This window comes from Bidens hawaiensis, unplaced genomic scaffold, assembly GCF_021521415.1.
Source record: "Bidens hawaiensis isolate Kalapana, Puna unplaced genomic scaffold, B.hawaiensis_p1.1 tig00013293_1, whole genome shotgun sequence".
Taxonomy (NCBI): domain Eukaryota; kingdom Viridiplantae; phylum Streptophyta; class Magnoliopsida; order Asterales; family Asteraceae; genus Bidens; species Bidens hawaiensis.
In genome coordinates this window covers 21,562-37,862 of record NW_027492124.1, presented here as the reverse complement: position 1 = coordinate 37,862, position 16,301 = coordinate 21,562, and the positions used below count along the sequence as shown (strand labels likewise).

Genomic DNA, 16,301 nt, shown 5'->3' with positions numbered 1-16,301 from the left:
ATTGTTATGGATAACAACAATTTATTCAAACGTACATGGTCGTGGGTTCTCTCTGTGACCAACAAATAAAGGAATACCAAACCAAACTAGCTATGAGGATAAGTTATTTGGCCAGATTCTGTTGGGGATGGTAATGTTTGTATCCGACAAAGCACTTTTGGCAAACAAAGCCGGTCACTGTTAGTCTCATCACAGGCTGGCGTTCTGTCTATTATCAACATCCGGCGTGAGAAACAAAAACAAAAAAAGCAATCTTGAAGTAAAGCGTTGAGTGTGAAGCTAATCATACCTTATACCTTGAGACCTTTTATTTATAGCTGATGTTGGTAAACGCCATTATCATTGAGTGGGAGCCATTATGTTAAGAGTAGCTATTTTGATGGACATATCTTGTATTTAATATGTCCAAAACTTATCATACGGATTAGGTTGTAGATTTAATGATACGTAAAATAATCCTTAAATTGTCTTTTTATCGTGTATCACATGGACTTCGACCTGATTTTTTAGGGGATATAAACCGTGTTGAACTGTAATGGGCTCATATGGTGCTTGGACCGCCGTGTCTCTTTCACGTATTAAAAATGGATTGGCAACTTTATTCAAGCTATATGTGCCACTTAAATCTTCACGTTTTTATAGTTGTTCACACAATATATCAAGACAAATGAGTATAAATTTGGGTCCATGGTGTGTTCTTTTATTTGAATTAAATAATAAGTCAATAGAAACGTATAATCGCATAACTGTAGAGCGACAACTACCTCAACCAAATGACATCTTGATGCTTGCGTATGAGTTTTGCTGATGTAACTTGAACATGATCTTTTTAGGGTTAATTCTTGTTACTCTATTCTACATTCCCACCTTCCACCGGACGACTTTGCTGATTCAGGATTATTTATATTATTATTATTTTTTTAAGATTTTAATTGGGATGGTTGTGATTTTGGGTGGTGAATCGATCTGTGTTACGATTACTAATCGAGTTTTGTGTTTGATATTTTGGGCTAACCATTAATTTAATTATAGTTTTTTTATAGGTTTAGATTTTAGGTGATTCAAGGTTTATGGTTTAATTTATAGAGTTTATGATTTATGATAACAATTGAGTTTTAAGGTTTGTGGATTATTGTTAGGGTTTAGTAAAGGTTAGATGGAGTTCTCGCTAGTTTATAAAGACAAAAAGGTAAAACGAAATAAATTAATGTAAAACTTTCCTTTTATAAATAATAGAAAGACAATAGTCCAATCATTTATTAAGCGATATTTTAATTAATTTTAAGAACTTAGAAAAGAAATGAAAAAAAATAAAAATTCTAAGTGTCTTAGCAAGGCCGGCCATGGCATATGGCAGGGTAGTCTACGGCCATAAGCCCGACTACCCGCTAGGCCCGGAATTTTTTTTATTTTTTAAAATTATATGTATATTTACGAAAAACTATATGTCAACTTAATGTTTTAACTTAATTACATAACAACTAACTTGGTCTGGTGGCAAAGTGGTATTACTCCCAACTAAAAGGTTGTGGGTTTAGTCTCATTTGAGACATGTTTAAGCTTATTTTTATGGATTATACATGTTTAAGCTTATTTTTATTTAAACAACCCAAATCATAACCAAAGAAGCCAATTTAAAAATTAAAGTGTTTAAACCCAACAAAATACTCTTTTTACTTAAGGCCCAAAATATTTTTCGCCTTCGGCCCAATTTTTTTTTCCGATTATCGGAGCCGGCCCTATTTAGTCGTTTAATTTAAAAGTATTTTGTAATTAAAATAAATATACAAACTTAATATGATAATTAGTTTTATAACTAAATGAAGAAATAAATTGTAATTTATTTGTATATATACAATTATGAAGTTTCTATGCACTGTTGTTCGTATATCGTGCATTCCAACGTGTATCATCCTAATTATCTTAACTTTCTACCCTTATACTTTTATTTTTTGCAAATTAACAAAAAAAAAAATTATTTTTAAGCCCAACATTTTTTCACTTTTAAGTTTGATCTTTAACTTTGATCTTCTAAACACATTTTTTATAAATTTTTTTATTGAAAATTTTAGTCTAACTTTTAAAGTTAACACTCTGCAATGTGTGTATGTGTATGTGTGGTTCAACGTTTTTATGTTTATTCTTTTCTAGTTTAACACCTCGGTCACAACGTGTGGATCTTAAATCGATCGACTTAGTTATTCTTTCCTATCTTTTACGTTTCGATCTAATTTTTGTATGTTAACACGCGACAGCAGGCATGCATGGTTCAAAGTTTTTACGTCTACTTTTCGTTTGGATTTTTTAATGTTTCACGAAAGTTACAAGTGTGGGTGTTAACACTTGGATTAAATAAATTGTTTTACTTTTTACACGTCCACCGCAACACGAGGGTGTTAACATTAGTTACAACACATCTATGAATTGATTGTTTGATCAGTTGCAACAGTGGTTTTGAATAGTAAGACTACTCACTATGGGGCTCCGTTGGGTGATGTGGCGGGCGCCGTTGGGCGTGGAACGCCATAGGGGGGCTCCGTTGGACTAGGGGCGCGGAAGATTTGGCCATTTCAATAACGTGGCGCTGACGTGGCACTGAGGAGGGGCTTCGAAGCCTCTCACCATAAAGGATAGCCTAAAGAGTGAGTGTTTTTGAAAATTCCTCAAGCAAAATTTGCATCCACATATATAAAAAAGCATTAATATTAATATATAATAATTAAACAAGTGCCGCATACGTTATGATGCAAAGAATTAACACAGAGAAAAACAAATCATAATCTCCTCCTTCATCAATATTAATGACTATGGCCCATAATGTCTTACTATTCTCCTTAGACCATGTTGGAGACAAATTCACATTGTGTTGGGGGATCCTTCGGCTTAAATCCATTTTCATTATAGCCATCATTGTTTTCTTCGTGTGCATAAATATAATGTGTATACAAAAAGAATCTTAAGTTTGAAGGAGATCTAGAAAGAGAGAGAGGGTGAGTATAAGTCCCGGAGAGAATGATGGGTCCTCTTAGTAGAGGTGGGATACCTCTATTTGTGGAATATGAGTGGAGCCTTAACCTTAACCAGCTGGCTTCACTTGGGCTTACTTATATTGAGCCATACTGGGTAGTCAAATACCTAAAAGTAGATCTTCATGGACCGAGCTAAAGCGTGCAATTTACAAACTGACTAAGGGTTATCTCTTCAAACCATGTGTATAGTCATGACCCCCTTATGGGGCGTTATATGACACATGTCAGCCACATTAGCAGGGGGTGTTATGATAAAAAAATGACGTAGTGATATAAAGACCCATAACCCTTTTCAATCAACAACAATAGCAACAATCATATCCAGTAATCTTTCAATCATTACATAATTATTATTTGTTTAACTTTTCTGTATTTTTTTAATATAAATATAAGATATAAATGTGGGGGAAAAAGATGATTGGTTGGAACCGGATTTATTATTATTATTTTGTGGGTTGGGGGGGGGGTGTGCTATGTACAAAACCCCTTAAGCCCAAAAAACCTCCTATAGCGCCCCGAGAGACGGTGTGCCAGCACCATAGGGCGTTATATGTGGGCATAACGCTCAATCCAAAGGGTATCAAAACCACATACATTGATGGAGGTAGAATATTTTCCTATAATGTTGGTATTTTTAGTTGATTGAATTATTACAAGATATTAAGAACTTTTGAGACGGGTCATATCAAATCATGTGATAACGTCACAATAAAATCACGTCGTTAAAAAACATTATAAAAATAAAAACATTATTAACGGAACAAATATATATGCATTTATAGTTGTTCTCTGCGAGTTATTATGTTTTGAAATTAATCCATTATACGTTTTCATCACAACTTCCGTAAAGAACCCTTTTTAACTATAACGAATAGAGAAACATTCATTTACTAAAGCTTAAATTTCAACAAAAACAATAATATTAATAGGCCAACAATTTACCTAACTAAATTATCAAGTTTCCCTAAAGTTTAAATAAACAAAATCGTCTAGTTTAATCAAATCTAAACACAAATTTAACACAAATATATATAGTTTCAACATCATATTCACAAAAACACACCTAATTTCAAGTTTCAAGCTTGAAGAATAAGAAAAAATTAACCTTGACTCATGTTGGAACATGGACGACTTCAGTCGCTGGCTAGCCTACCCCAATCGGTGTTGGTTGCTTTATACGTACCGTAGGTGTATGGTTTAACTTCGTAGTTTTGAGGTCGCATGTCGCTAGCTGCTTTCTATGACTTGTGAGGTTGCAAGGAACACCACGCAACGTAACCTAACGTGGTGGTGTCCCTTCCAAGGTGATGACGATGTGCGAGATGAAGATCACCCCTTATCTTGTGTGTTGTACTTTATCATCTTAAGTTTGTACGTACATCTTATTATATATACTGTTCTTTTTATTAAATGAAGGTTTGAGAAATCAAAAGATGAGTATAAAGGGTGATGATGATACCGAATTAACGATACGGCTGGCGGTAATGGTGGTTGGTGGCGGTGGATAGTGATGGTGTGGGTGGGTGGCGGCAATGGGTGGAGATGGTAACCGTGGCGGTAGCGGACAATAGTAGTGGTGGTGGGTGGTGGGTGGCGGCGGTGATGATGATGTAGTTGAAAGAGGCAATTGAATGTAAATAATAAAAAACAAAAGGTAAATAAATAAAAGAAAAAACAACAATATAGTGGTATTGAGTAGATAGAATGAATTTGAGGTGTTTTATGGGTAATTGAATAAACATGATAATAAGTAATTTTATTTTATTGACAAACCAAACACCTCATTGATCATTCCTTTATAATAATCCATTTCATTGCGTCTCTCATTCTCGTATATCAAAAACTACCTTTTTTTAATCATATGACATCAAGGGTCGAGTGTGTTGTTAACGTACGTATATGACTTCACAAATGGCATATTTATACTAATGTAACGGTAATTGAAAATTAAAAAAACGAGTTTTCAAATATATATGTGGCTATTGCTTTGATACAACGATATGTATTTTAGGTTGGTGCTTTCTGTTTAACTTTAAGAAATTTGAAAGTTACCCATGTAAGTGAAAACCAGGAGATTTAAAAAATAATAATAATTCACCATGCGTTCGATTTCTTGTAAATGAGTTGGTAACTTTTCTTTTTTGCCATGATTCTCATTTTTAATACAGATTTGAAAACAATAAACTGAACACTTGTTTTAGCAACTTAGGAAATGTTTGTTGTTGCTATCAAAGAACATCCATGTGGGCGAATTAGCACCACTAATTTTTGGGCTTACAAGAAACATTGCAGCCCCGTCCATCTATTTAAAGGGGTTTATTTGGTACCAATATACACAAGTTTCGTATTCTACCACAAAAAAAAAAAGATCATGGATAGCATTCCAAATTCGAACACTCTTAGAAGTATTAAAACCACCAAAAACAGAGAAACATTTGAGGGTTTTAAGAAAGGAGAGGACCATGACCAACCATTAAGTCCTATGGCTCAGTTGTTTCATGAGCCTGGTTCTAATGTCTATATCATTGGCATCATGGGCACAAAAACAAAAATTCATCCCGATGTTTTCAAAGAAAATTTGGTTCATACTTTCTTAAAAAATCGCCGCTTTTCAAGCTTGCAGGTGAAGTACATTATTTGTGCATGTTATGCATGCTACGATCATCTTTTCGTCATATATATATTAACCGTTTTAATTCTTATGTTTCAAAATATAGGTGATGGACAAAGATAACGGGTGCATGAAATGGATTCCAACACATGTAAACATAGATGACCATGTGATTATACCGGAACTTAATTCAAACATGGAATCACCCGAAAAGTTCATTGAAGATTACATCTCCAACCTCAGCAAGTCACATATTGAACACACAAAACCCTTGTGGGATCTCCACATCCTCGATATTAAGACTTCAGAAACTGAAGGCACTTGTGTCTTCCGTTTTCATCATTCTCTTGGTGATGGCATGTCCTTGATGAATCTCCTACTTGCTTGTACACGTAAAGTTTCCGACCCAGAGGCTCTACCTACCCTTCCAGGGAACAACAAGTCAGGTGTGGCTAAAGTAGCTAGCCTTTGGTGTAGACTTAGGGTTCTTTGGAACTCTTTTGTCGCTCTTTTGATGTTTGTATTTGATTTCAAGAGTTGTTTTTCATTGATATTTTTTTCATATGATTTACATTGAAGGATAGACAATATATACAATTTTACATATGATCATATATGGAAGTTGCAAGCTGTTGGGGGCTGTAATTGTGGGTTTAATTTGGGAGATGATGTGATTATAAAAAACTGATCCCCTAAATTTCTCTTTACCACCAATTCTTCTAACACTCCCCCTCAAGCTGAATAATAGGATTTCCGAAATTCAGCTTGGATAAGCAGTTGGTAAAGATTTTTTCATTGACGGCTTTGGTCAGGACATCTGCTAATTGATCTTCAGACCGAACAAATGGTAATTCAATAATTTTTGCTTCTAATTTCTCTTTTATAAAATGTCGATCCACTTCCACATGCTTTGTCCGGTCATGTTGAACGGGGTTTTCTGATATTTGGATAGCTGCTTTGTTGTCACACAAAACCTTGCTAGCCTCTTCAATGGACATACCAATTTCCTTAAGGAGCTTCTGTATCCACAAAGCTTCGGTTATACCACAAGCTATCCCTCGAAACTCTGCTTCAGCACTGGATAGAGCCACTACCTTCTGCTTCTTACTCCTCCATGTAACAAGATTCCCGCCTACTAGAGTAAAGTAGCCAGAGGTAGACCTTCGATCTCCTCGATCTCCTGCCCAGTCTGCATCTGTATAAACTTGAGTCTTGAGATGCCCGTTTGGTTTAAATAGAACTCCATGTCCAGGTGTTCCCTTCAAATACTTGATTATTCTCCAGACCGCTTCCATATGGGACTCTTGTGGTTGATGCATAAATTGACTTACCACCCCTACAGCATATGCTATATCTGGGCGAGTATGAGATAGGTAGATTAACTTCCCAACTAGCCTTTGATACCTTCCTTTATCTGTTAGCTTAGCTCCTTCTTCCATAAACAGTTTCTGGTTTGCAATCATCGGAGTTTCTGCTGGTTTACAATCAATCATTCCTGTTTCTGCTAGCAAATCAAGGATGTATTTTTTCTGACAAATAAAAATTCCATGTTTTGATCGTAAGACTTCAATTCCGAGGAAATACTTAAGTCTCCCCAAGTCTTTCATTTCAAACTCTGAAGCCAAGTTTGCTTTTAGATTCAGTATTTCTTCTTTGTCATTTCCGGTGATTATCATGTCATCCACGTAAATAATCAAGCAGGTGACAAGTTTTCCTCTTTGTTTTAGGAACAGGGTATGATCCGAGTTGCTTTGCTTATATCCATATGACTTCATGGCCAATGTAAACCTCCCGAACCAGGCTCGAGGTGACTGTTTAAGCCCATACAGTGATTTTTTTAAACAACATACTTCTCCTTGTTTAAATTTTTTGAGAAACCTGGAGGAGCTTCCATGTATACTTCTTCTTTGAGTTCTCCATGGAGGAAAGCATTCTTAACATCGAATTGGTGAAGTGGCCACTCTTCGTTTGCTGCTATTGAGAAAAGAACTCGAATGGTGTTAATCTTAGCAACCGGAGAAAAAGTCTCGGAATAATCAATTCCGTATGTTTGCGAATACCCTTTAGCCACCAGTCTGGCTTTGTATCTTTCAATGGTTCCATCTGGCTTGTGTTTTATGGTAAAGACCCAGCGACATCCTACCGCTTTCTTCTCAGGAGGAAGAGTACACCTTTTCCATGTGTCATTTTTCTCAAGGGCATCCATTTCTGTTTTCATCGTGTCTACCCACTCTTTTGATTCAAGGGCTTCTTCAAGTGTGGTTGGGATGACTTCGGAGTACAGAGATGTCTCGAACTCTTTAGATTCTTTCTCAAGATTTCCTACCGCAATATGTGCCATAGGATATCTCGAGCCCTTGGGTTCTTTTTCCGGGGTATACCGTTTTGGGGGAACACCTCTGTTTACTCTGGGAGGCAAAGTATATCTTTCGACATTTGGTTCTTCATTGATCAAGCTGGGTGATTCATCTTGGGTCTGACTGGGTGGTTCATCTTGTTCACCGCTAGTTGTCTCAGATATCAGGTTGGCGGGTGTATGATCGTTGGCGTGGGCACTGTTAGTTGATTCATCATGAGTTGTGGGAGGTGACTCAGTTGTGGGAGGTGACTCATCCAGATTGTTGTGAACCTTTTCTTCTTCTTCTTCAGATAACTAGGCAGATTGTAACCAACTCAGCGTGTCACAATGTTCCCTCTCCCCCTGACTGCTGTGTTGGGAGTAATAGTATTCTGCTTCGAGGAAGTCACAGTTCATGGTCGTATGCATGTGTTTTGTTTTTGGGTTATAGCAACGGTATCCTTTTTGGTTAATACCATACCCGACAAAAACACATTTTTCTGCACACGGGGCAAGTTTGTTTCTGTTGGCCTTTGGTATGTGGACAAACATGGAGCAACCAAACACACGAGGTTCAAGGTTTGGTGGTGGAGTAATTTTTGCGAGCTCCGATAGGGTTTCCATGGGAGTTTTTAGTCGGAGAATTTTGGTAGGGAGACGGTTAATAAGGTAAATTGCGGTAGCAACCGCTTCAGGCCAATAATACGTTGGTACTTGAGACTCAATCAATAATGCTCGAGTAATTTCTAGCACAATTCTATTTTTTCGTTCTACCACTCCATTTTGTTCTGGGGTGTGTGCACATGATGTTTGATGAATCATTCCCTTGGTTTCAAGGAATTGCTTCATGCGTGTATTGACAAATTCACCACCATTGTCAGAGCGGAGAATTTGGATCTCCCTTTTAAATTGGGTTTTGACCATCTCATAAAAAATTTCAAATTTACTTACCACCTCAGATTTGTTTTTTAAAAAATAAACCCAAGTCATTCTCGTGCAATCGTCCACAAACAAAACAAAGAAACGATAACTTTGCCCTCCAATAGTTGGAGCAGTGCCCCAAACATCAGAGTGTATTAAACTGAATGGTAAATCAACTCTAGTATTGTTAGGCTTGTACGTTTGCCTATGACTCTTTGCAAGAACACATGTATCACATTTGAAAGCATGTTTTGAAGAAAACAACTTGGGAAATAAAATGTGCAAGTACCCTGTAGAGGGGTGTCCTAATCTTCGGTGCCATAACCAAGCTTCCCGGTTTGCAGTTCCATGAGCAAGCATTACTGTACCGGATTGGGTCACCTCGTCCACGTAATATAGCCCTTGTCGCTCAGTGCCACGCCCAATGATCATGCCCGTCCTGATATCCTGTAATATGCAAAACGTTGGGTGCATTAGGACAGTACAATTGAGTTCCTTTGTCACATGACTTATTGACAAAAGCTTATGTGACAATGTTGGGATATAAAGACAATTCGATAATCTCAAGGTTTGAGAGATTTCAATAGTTCCTCCATATTTAACCTCCATTTTTTCACCGTTTGCAGTTTGAATTTGATTTTTTTTAGGTTTTGTGCGTGAAACCAAATCTGAAAAATCATATGTCATTGTGTCAGTAGCACCGCAATCAAATATCCAACATTCATTTTTTTCAAGAGAATTCCCTGCTATTTTTGCATTTCCCATTTCAAGGGGGGTGTTTTCTGTATTTGTTTCTTTTCTGAGGGTGTCTTCTGGAAAGTTAAAGGATAAAAAAGAGGGGTCTGAGAGTTTCCCCTCAAACCCGATACCTGTCAGCCCTTCTTCTCCCTGTTCCGCCGTTGCAACACCGCCAAAGCCATACCCGCCATCGTTGCTGCCGGTTGCGCCGGTAGCACCTTCAGTGTTGCCCGTAGCCACGGCAGCTTTTCCTTTCTCCGACGTGGTATTCTTAGCCCCCTTTTTGTGACCATCGTTCCACCACTCGGGGTATCCAACAATCTTAAAGCACTCTTCTTTGGTGTGTTTAAGCATACCACAGTGGGAGCATTTTAGATGGCTTTTATCTGGTTTGGCGTTTGGTGGTCGCCGGGAGCCCTTCGAAATCAAACCGGACCCGTTAGGGTTTTCCGATCCGGAGGCTACGAGCCCCGCCGCAACACCCATTTGTTCTGTGTTCTGGTTTGTGCCCAAGATGTTTTGATGGGCTTCTTCCTTTCGAACCGAAGCATATGCTTCTTCAACGGAAGGAAGAGTCTCTAATCGGAGTAATTCCCTTTTTATGGGCTCGTACTTCCGATCAAGGGCACTTAAAAATTGAAATAATTTTGTATCTGACCTGAGTTTGGTATAGATTTTAATGTCTTCGGGGCACTTCATCGGATTTGGATCGATCCGGTCGATCTCGCCCCATATTCCTTGTAGCGCGATCCACAGATTTTCGAGCGACAAGTCATTCTGCTTGATTCCATTGGCCTTGACGTGAAGATTGTAGGTTTGGAGTTTATCCTTGCCGCTACTATACGTGACGGCAAGAGCATCCCATAATATTTTGGCAGTGGGAAACTCGGTGAGGTTGCTTGCCAAAGTAGGTTTGATGTTCTGTATGAGCCACGAGAACACGATTAGATCGTCTTGTTCCCATTGCTCATATGTCTCATCTGTTGGGTCTGGGGAATTTGAGGTAAGATGTTTCAACAAGTTTTTTGATTTTCCACCGATGGCTACTCGAATCATTCGAGACCATAAGGCATAGTTTTGGCTGTTGAGTTTCAAGTTGATCTGAAGGCTATCAGAAAGTTTTGGGTTTTGTGGTGAATGGTTAAGGCCATTCTTAAGGAGATTGGCTAATTGGATTGAAAGGTCTGAACCATGGCTACCGTCTTCGGACATGGCAGCCTGGTTTGGTTTTGAAGATGGGTTTGTAGATGATGAGCAGGTTGTTCCTAGAATCAGAAACACTGCTCTGATACCATGATTTCAAGAGTTGTTTTTCATTGATATTTTTTTCATATGATTTACATTGAAGGAAAGACAATATATACAATTTTACATATGATCATATATGGAAGTTGCAAGCTGTTGGGGGCTGTAATTGTGGGTTTAATTTGGGAGATGATGTGATTATAAAAAACTGATCCCCTAAATTTCTCTTTACCACCAATTCTTCTAACAGTATTGACTGCAATGTTCCTACAAGACACAAAAACACCGATGAAAGGTTCAAAAGGTGTGGAGCATAGGGCTAGGCGATTTGTGGTTAGAAGTGTAAGCCTTGATGACGTTAAGTTCGTAAAAAGAGCTATGAACGTGGTAAGTTTTTTATTCTATACTTGAAAATTACATGAATGAAATAAAATGCTACTTTATTTATAATAACAAATTAGTAAAGAGTGACTGGGTCACACTTTAATTATATACTGATAGGATTGACTCGCATTCAATCCAGATTGTTTAATTGAACCTCCACAACAAAATTATTTATCTGAACATTCTAACTTTGTGTGTCTGTATATATAGACACAGACCGTTATTAGTTATAAATCCAGTCAAAAAGTTTTCTTGTTTCGTTTAGTCCGTGATTGGGTAGATTGTTTTTTAACATATATATTTATATATGTATATATTGGTATATATATCTTTTTGTAGACTTTGAACGATGTAGTACTTGGAGTCACACAAGCTGGATTCTATCGCTACTTACGTGGGAGATATAGTATGTTTTTGTATTTGAAACCTCAAAACATCTTTGAAATATGTATAGCTCTTAGCTTCAAGAATCATCTAATTTTTTAACCATGATATCACAGATGAAATAGATAATCAAAGGGATGATATTCCGGATAACATGCGCTTTCGTGCTACCTTTTTCTTCAACCTTCGAGCAACTACTAGGATCGATGTGAGTACGCAGTCGCATGCATACTAGTTCATTTCTAATAACTTGCACAACTCAATCTTTGTACAAATTCTAATAACTTATTTATGTGTTTCTAGGATTTCATTGATACAGATGCCGTTGGGACATGGGGAAACAAGATAGGTTATTCATTACTTCCATTCGACATCCGATTCAAAAACAATCCTTTAGATTATGTTCGAGATGCAAAGGCCATAGTAGAACACAAGAAGGCTTCTTTGGAGCCTTTGTTCACTTACTTCTTTACTAAGTTATTCATAATGTTGTTTGGCATAAAGGTACTTAAATTTCTTATGAACTTCGATCAAATGCATACCTCAGAAGTTTTGCTTGATCCTTGATTGAATGTCTAATAGATGGGATAAGTGATTGAATGTATATGAAAGCCTAAAGGATATTCTTATATATTATTACAGTATATTGATCATGGATCAATATATTTATTTCATGCATGACGCAAAAATACACACATATAAAATAAGTTACTAGATATATAACACTACTGCTTATTTATTTAACAACTTGCGAGTTGAACAGAAGCTTTAATGTCCCGAAGGGAATCTTCAAGATCGTCGCAAAGCTTGTGAGGGTCTGGTATAGTTTCTTCATCAGCTGAGATCGACCTGGATTTGAAAAAAAAAGGAAAAAAATCAATTGCGCACTGATATTTTTAATCTATTAGAAATCCTAAAACGAAATATGTATCTAAACATCTGAGGAATTTTTACAATTAATATAATTTTTCACTTTACACTTTTATTACTTTTATTAACTTTATATGCTAATACCATACATGTAAACACTTTTCAAGCTATTTAGATTAACTTTTGTTTAAAACAACAAACCATGAAAAACAGGCTGCAGGGAAACTGAATCATAAAGTTTTCTACAACACAACACTATGGTTCTCTAATGTCCCCGGACCCCAAGAAGAAATCACTTTTTTTGGACATAAAGTTGCATACATTGCTCCGAGTTGTTATGGCCAACCAAATGTAAGTTTCATCGTATTATTAACATTTATATGTGTGTAGTCTGGAGAACTCAAATTTAATTTCTAATCAACGTTCGTAATTCATTCAAGGCACTCATGATTCATGTGGTTAGTTACATGGACAAAGTAATATTTATCATATCAGCTGATGAAGAAACTATACCAGACCCTCACAAGCTTTGCGACGATCTTGAAGATTCCCTTCGGGACATTAAAGCTTCTGTTCAACTCGCAAGTTGTTAAATAAATAAGCAGTAGTGTTATATATCTAGTAACTTATTTATATGTGTGTATTTTTGCGTCATGCATGAAATAAATATATTGATCCATGATCAATATACTGTAATAATATATAAGAATATCCTTTAGGCTTTCATATACATACATCTATTGGCCAAGATTACACACACGAATAGGCAAATCAATAAATTGTAGGAAAACAATAAGGTTTTGTGGTAAATGCTCTACGACTCTTTTCTTATATGAATCAAACTCACTCACATATGAACAAATAAACATAACTCGGTATTTAAACATGACCTATCCTAACCTACTATGACTCAACAACAAATTAAGCCATTAAACCAATGACTTAAATATATAAACCTCACAATTAAATCAAACTTCCAACTAAGTTTAACCTTATTCTCAAACTAGCTTATCTCGACCAGTTTCATCAAGACTAGCGACTTCAATATTTCCATTACCTGATTTTGACATGTATGTTTAAATCAACAAACCCATTAATAACCATATTTTAACTGTAACATATTTTCGAAATCATCATCAAAATTTCGATATCATAAATTTAAGGTTAAGTTACGGTTAATTTTCGTTGATGTTCTTTGTATTCACCAACTTTTTTTACAAAGATTAACACATATATTTTGGTTTAGAATTCAAATAAGGATTTGTTTTTTCCTAATTTTTGCTAAAAATAATATCGAAATCTGAATAATATGTAATTTGTAAAATAACTAAATCATGAAGATAAAGTCAATCCCTTAAAAGTTGAACCAGATCTTATCGCTTATAATAATTTACGGGTCATAACTATTCACGGGTTAAAAATGTACACGAGTTAAAACAGTTTGTCGGTTCCAGAATTTCCAAAAACATAGCAAAACCCGTAAACACTCATTATTTAACGAGAACTCATAAAACCCGAACACACTAAAACCCATAATTCCGAAAACATTATCCCATAGACATGTTCCAAGAACCTAAAAATTCCTGAGAACTTATATTTTCCCAAGAACTAATACATGTAAACTGTTTGCTAATAACTAATTAAATTTTCTGGTAAACAATTAAATCTTATAAAATGTTACAAAATATAAAAAACTTAACTTGAATGATTTTGATGTATCAATTATGTCAAAAGGTGATGTCTTATATCTACCATAATATTCAGGTCTAATTACAAGCTTTGTTAGTTTTGCCTAACATAATCTAAATGTCTTACGTTTGTCCAAAGGTGATGTGTTACATTTATATATATTAAAGCTAACTTTTTAATAATTAAAATAATTGTCTCATTTCTACCTAAAGGTTTTGCACAAAGGTGATTTATATAGCAAAACAACTGTTACAATTTTTTTGCACACCTACTTAAATAAATTTTAATTATACTCAAATATGATGTATTTTTTGTTTTAAGTATAATTTAATATAGTCTATTAATTTGATGTTAATAATGGACATATCACAACTTCAATAAAATATAAGATCCCTACAATAATGATCTTTCATTAATCTGATGATCATAAATTTTAGTCTGTCTTTTACTTTAATACCTCATAACATTGCTCACTATAACTTCCTTCTATTAGTATCCCATCTAATCTACAAAACCTAAGAATTTTTGTTAAAGAGTTTCCATAAATTTCGCTCTTATTGGCTTATGATCATCCCTCAAAACCTGATATGACAATCTTGCCGCTGTATTATGATAAAGTGCTATAGGAGAAACTAGAACACAACAAATTGGATGAGTCTAACATAATGTCTCTTATATTAATCAAGAACTCATTTAAATAAATGCTATCACTAGAGTTATTATAGTTTCGTTTTTTCCTAACACTAATCTAGTTTCTATGAGATATTCAAAATAACTCTTAAGATCTATAAAATTATAACTATAATGTTAAATGGCATCATGAATACATCATAATGTATAGTATCACGACCCATAAATTAATGTCTTACACATGGAAATACGTACATTTTTCGGTGGATTACATACTAAAATTTTCCGCTAGTACAATGTTGTAAGGCCCCGTTACCGGTACCTCACATTTGGACGTTGGATTTACACATTAACATAAATCTAATCATCAGAGTTAATAAAAACATTCGCGAAAAATAAAAACTTTCATAAAACATTACATAATAATTCATAACTCGTCTTAGTTAAACATTCTTGTCTTTCAAAATAAGCGTTAATTAACATTAAAACATCTTGAGTCTTTAGATGCCAGTCTCTTATTCGCCCACCAGGTGTCCGCTCAAGTTAGCTGTCCCAATTTACTCAGCTGCGTGCATACTAAAAGTCATCTACGCTGAGTGGGTTCTAGTTAATCAGGTGGCATACAATACATACACATATCATACATACATACATATCCGAAGATACATATCCGTGCTTAACCTGTTACTTTTCCAACATACACTTATGCATACAAACTATTACCTACCTCAGCCTACCGAGAATATGTTCATAGTCCACCGTCTATACCTATACTCAAGGTCGTGAACACGCAAAAGGTCCGCAGTCCTTACCTGTGTTCACCATTTATGGTACGTGCAAGGTCCGCAGTCTTTCCCTATACCATCCTACAATAACAACACGTGCAAGGTCCGCAGTCCTTCCTATGCCACAACCTAGTTCATAGCACGTACGAGGTCCACAGTCCTCCCCTATGCTACCACAATACGATTACAACATGTATAAGGTCCGCAGTCCTTTTCTATGCTGGATCCTATCCGAAGTACGTATAAGGCCCACAGTCCTTAACTACGTTCTCATCTATATCATCTATAACTCGTATAAGGTCCACAGTCCTTAACTACGCCATCACATGCCAAGTCTATATCCAACGGAAGTTAGAGTGATTTACCATCCTATAACATTCGTTACTTTTCAAACCCGGAAATCCGACCCGCTTTAAATTTTTGGTTTTTATTCATAGATGTATGTATTTACATAAATATAGATTTCAATTTTCGTCTTATGATGTCTCGGTGTATTTGTATATTTTGTTTATTATCTATATAATATTCTCGATAATTCAAGTTATAATTCAATCGTTTACTATTCGTTTCTTTTAATTTACAAGACTCCGATATTTAAAGTTTTAATTAAGCGAGTCACGAACTATCAAGTATAATACGAAAATAAATTCAAATTCATTAAACTGTTATTTCCATTT

The 16,301-nt window shown here is 35.7% G+C and overlaps 1 protein-coding gene across 1 annotated transcript; it reads left to right on the top strand.

The window, feature by feature from the left end:
- The first annotated feature begins 5,400 nt into the window (after positions 1-5,400).
- On the top strand, positions 5,401-13,129 carry LOC143543741 (wax ester synthase/diacylglycerol acyltransferase 11-like). The gene is made up of 8 exons (XM_077035996.1): positions 5,401-5,652; positions 5,747-6,176; positions 11,133-11,269; positions 11,606-11,672; positions 11,767-11,858; positions 11,954-12,154; positions 12,734-12,871; positions 12,961-13,129. Exons 1-8 carry the CDS (start codon positions 5,401-5,403, stop codon positions 13,111-13,113), a joined length of 1,470 nt encoding a protein of 489 aa, XP_076892111.1. The 3' UTR covers positions 13,114-13,129.
- The last annotated feature ends 3,172 nt before the right edge of the window (positions 13,130-16,301 follow it).

What these genes read in the sequence shown, in the direction of transcription:
- LOC143543741 (XM_077035996.1), top strand. Translation starts at nt 5,401, where the DNA reads ATGGATAGCATTCCAAATTCGAACACTCTTAGAAGTATTAAAACCACC. An exon ending in CTACTTACGTGGGAGATATA is followed by an intron (nt 11,673 to 11,766) that starts GTATGTTTTTGT and finishes ATGATATCACAG; the next exon opens with ATGAAATAGATAATCAAAGG. An exon ending in GTTGTTATGGCCAACCAAAT is followed by an intron (nt 12,872 to 12,960) that starts GTAAGTTTCATC and finishes AATTCATTCAAG; the next exon opens with GCACTCATGATTCATGTGGT.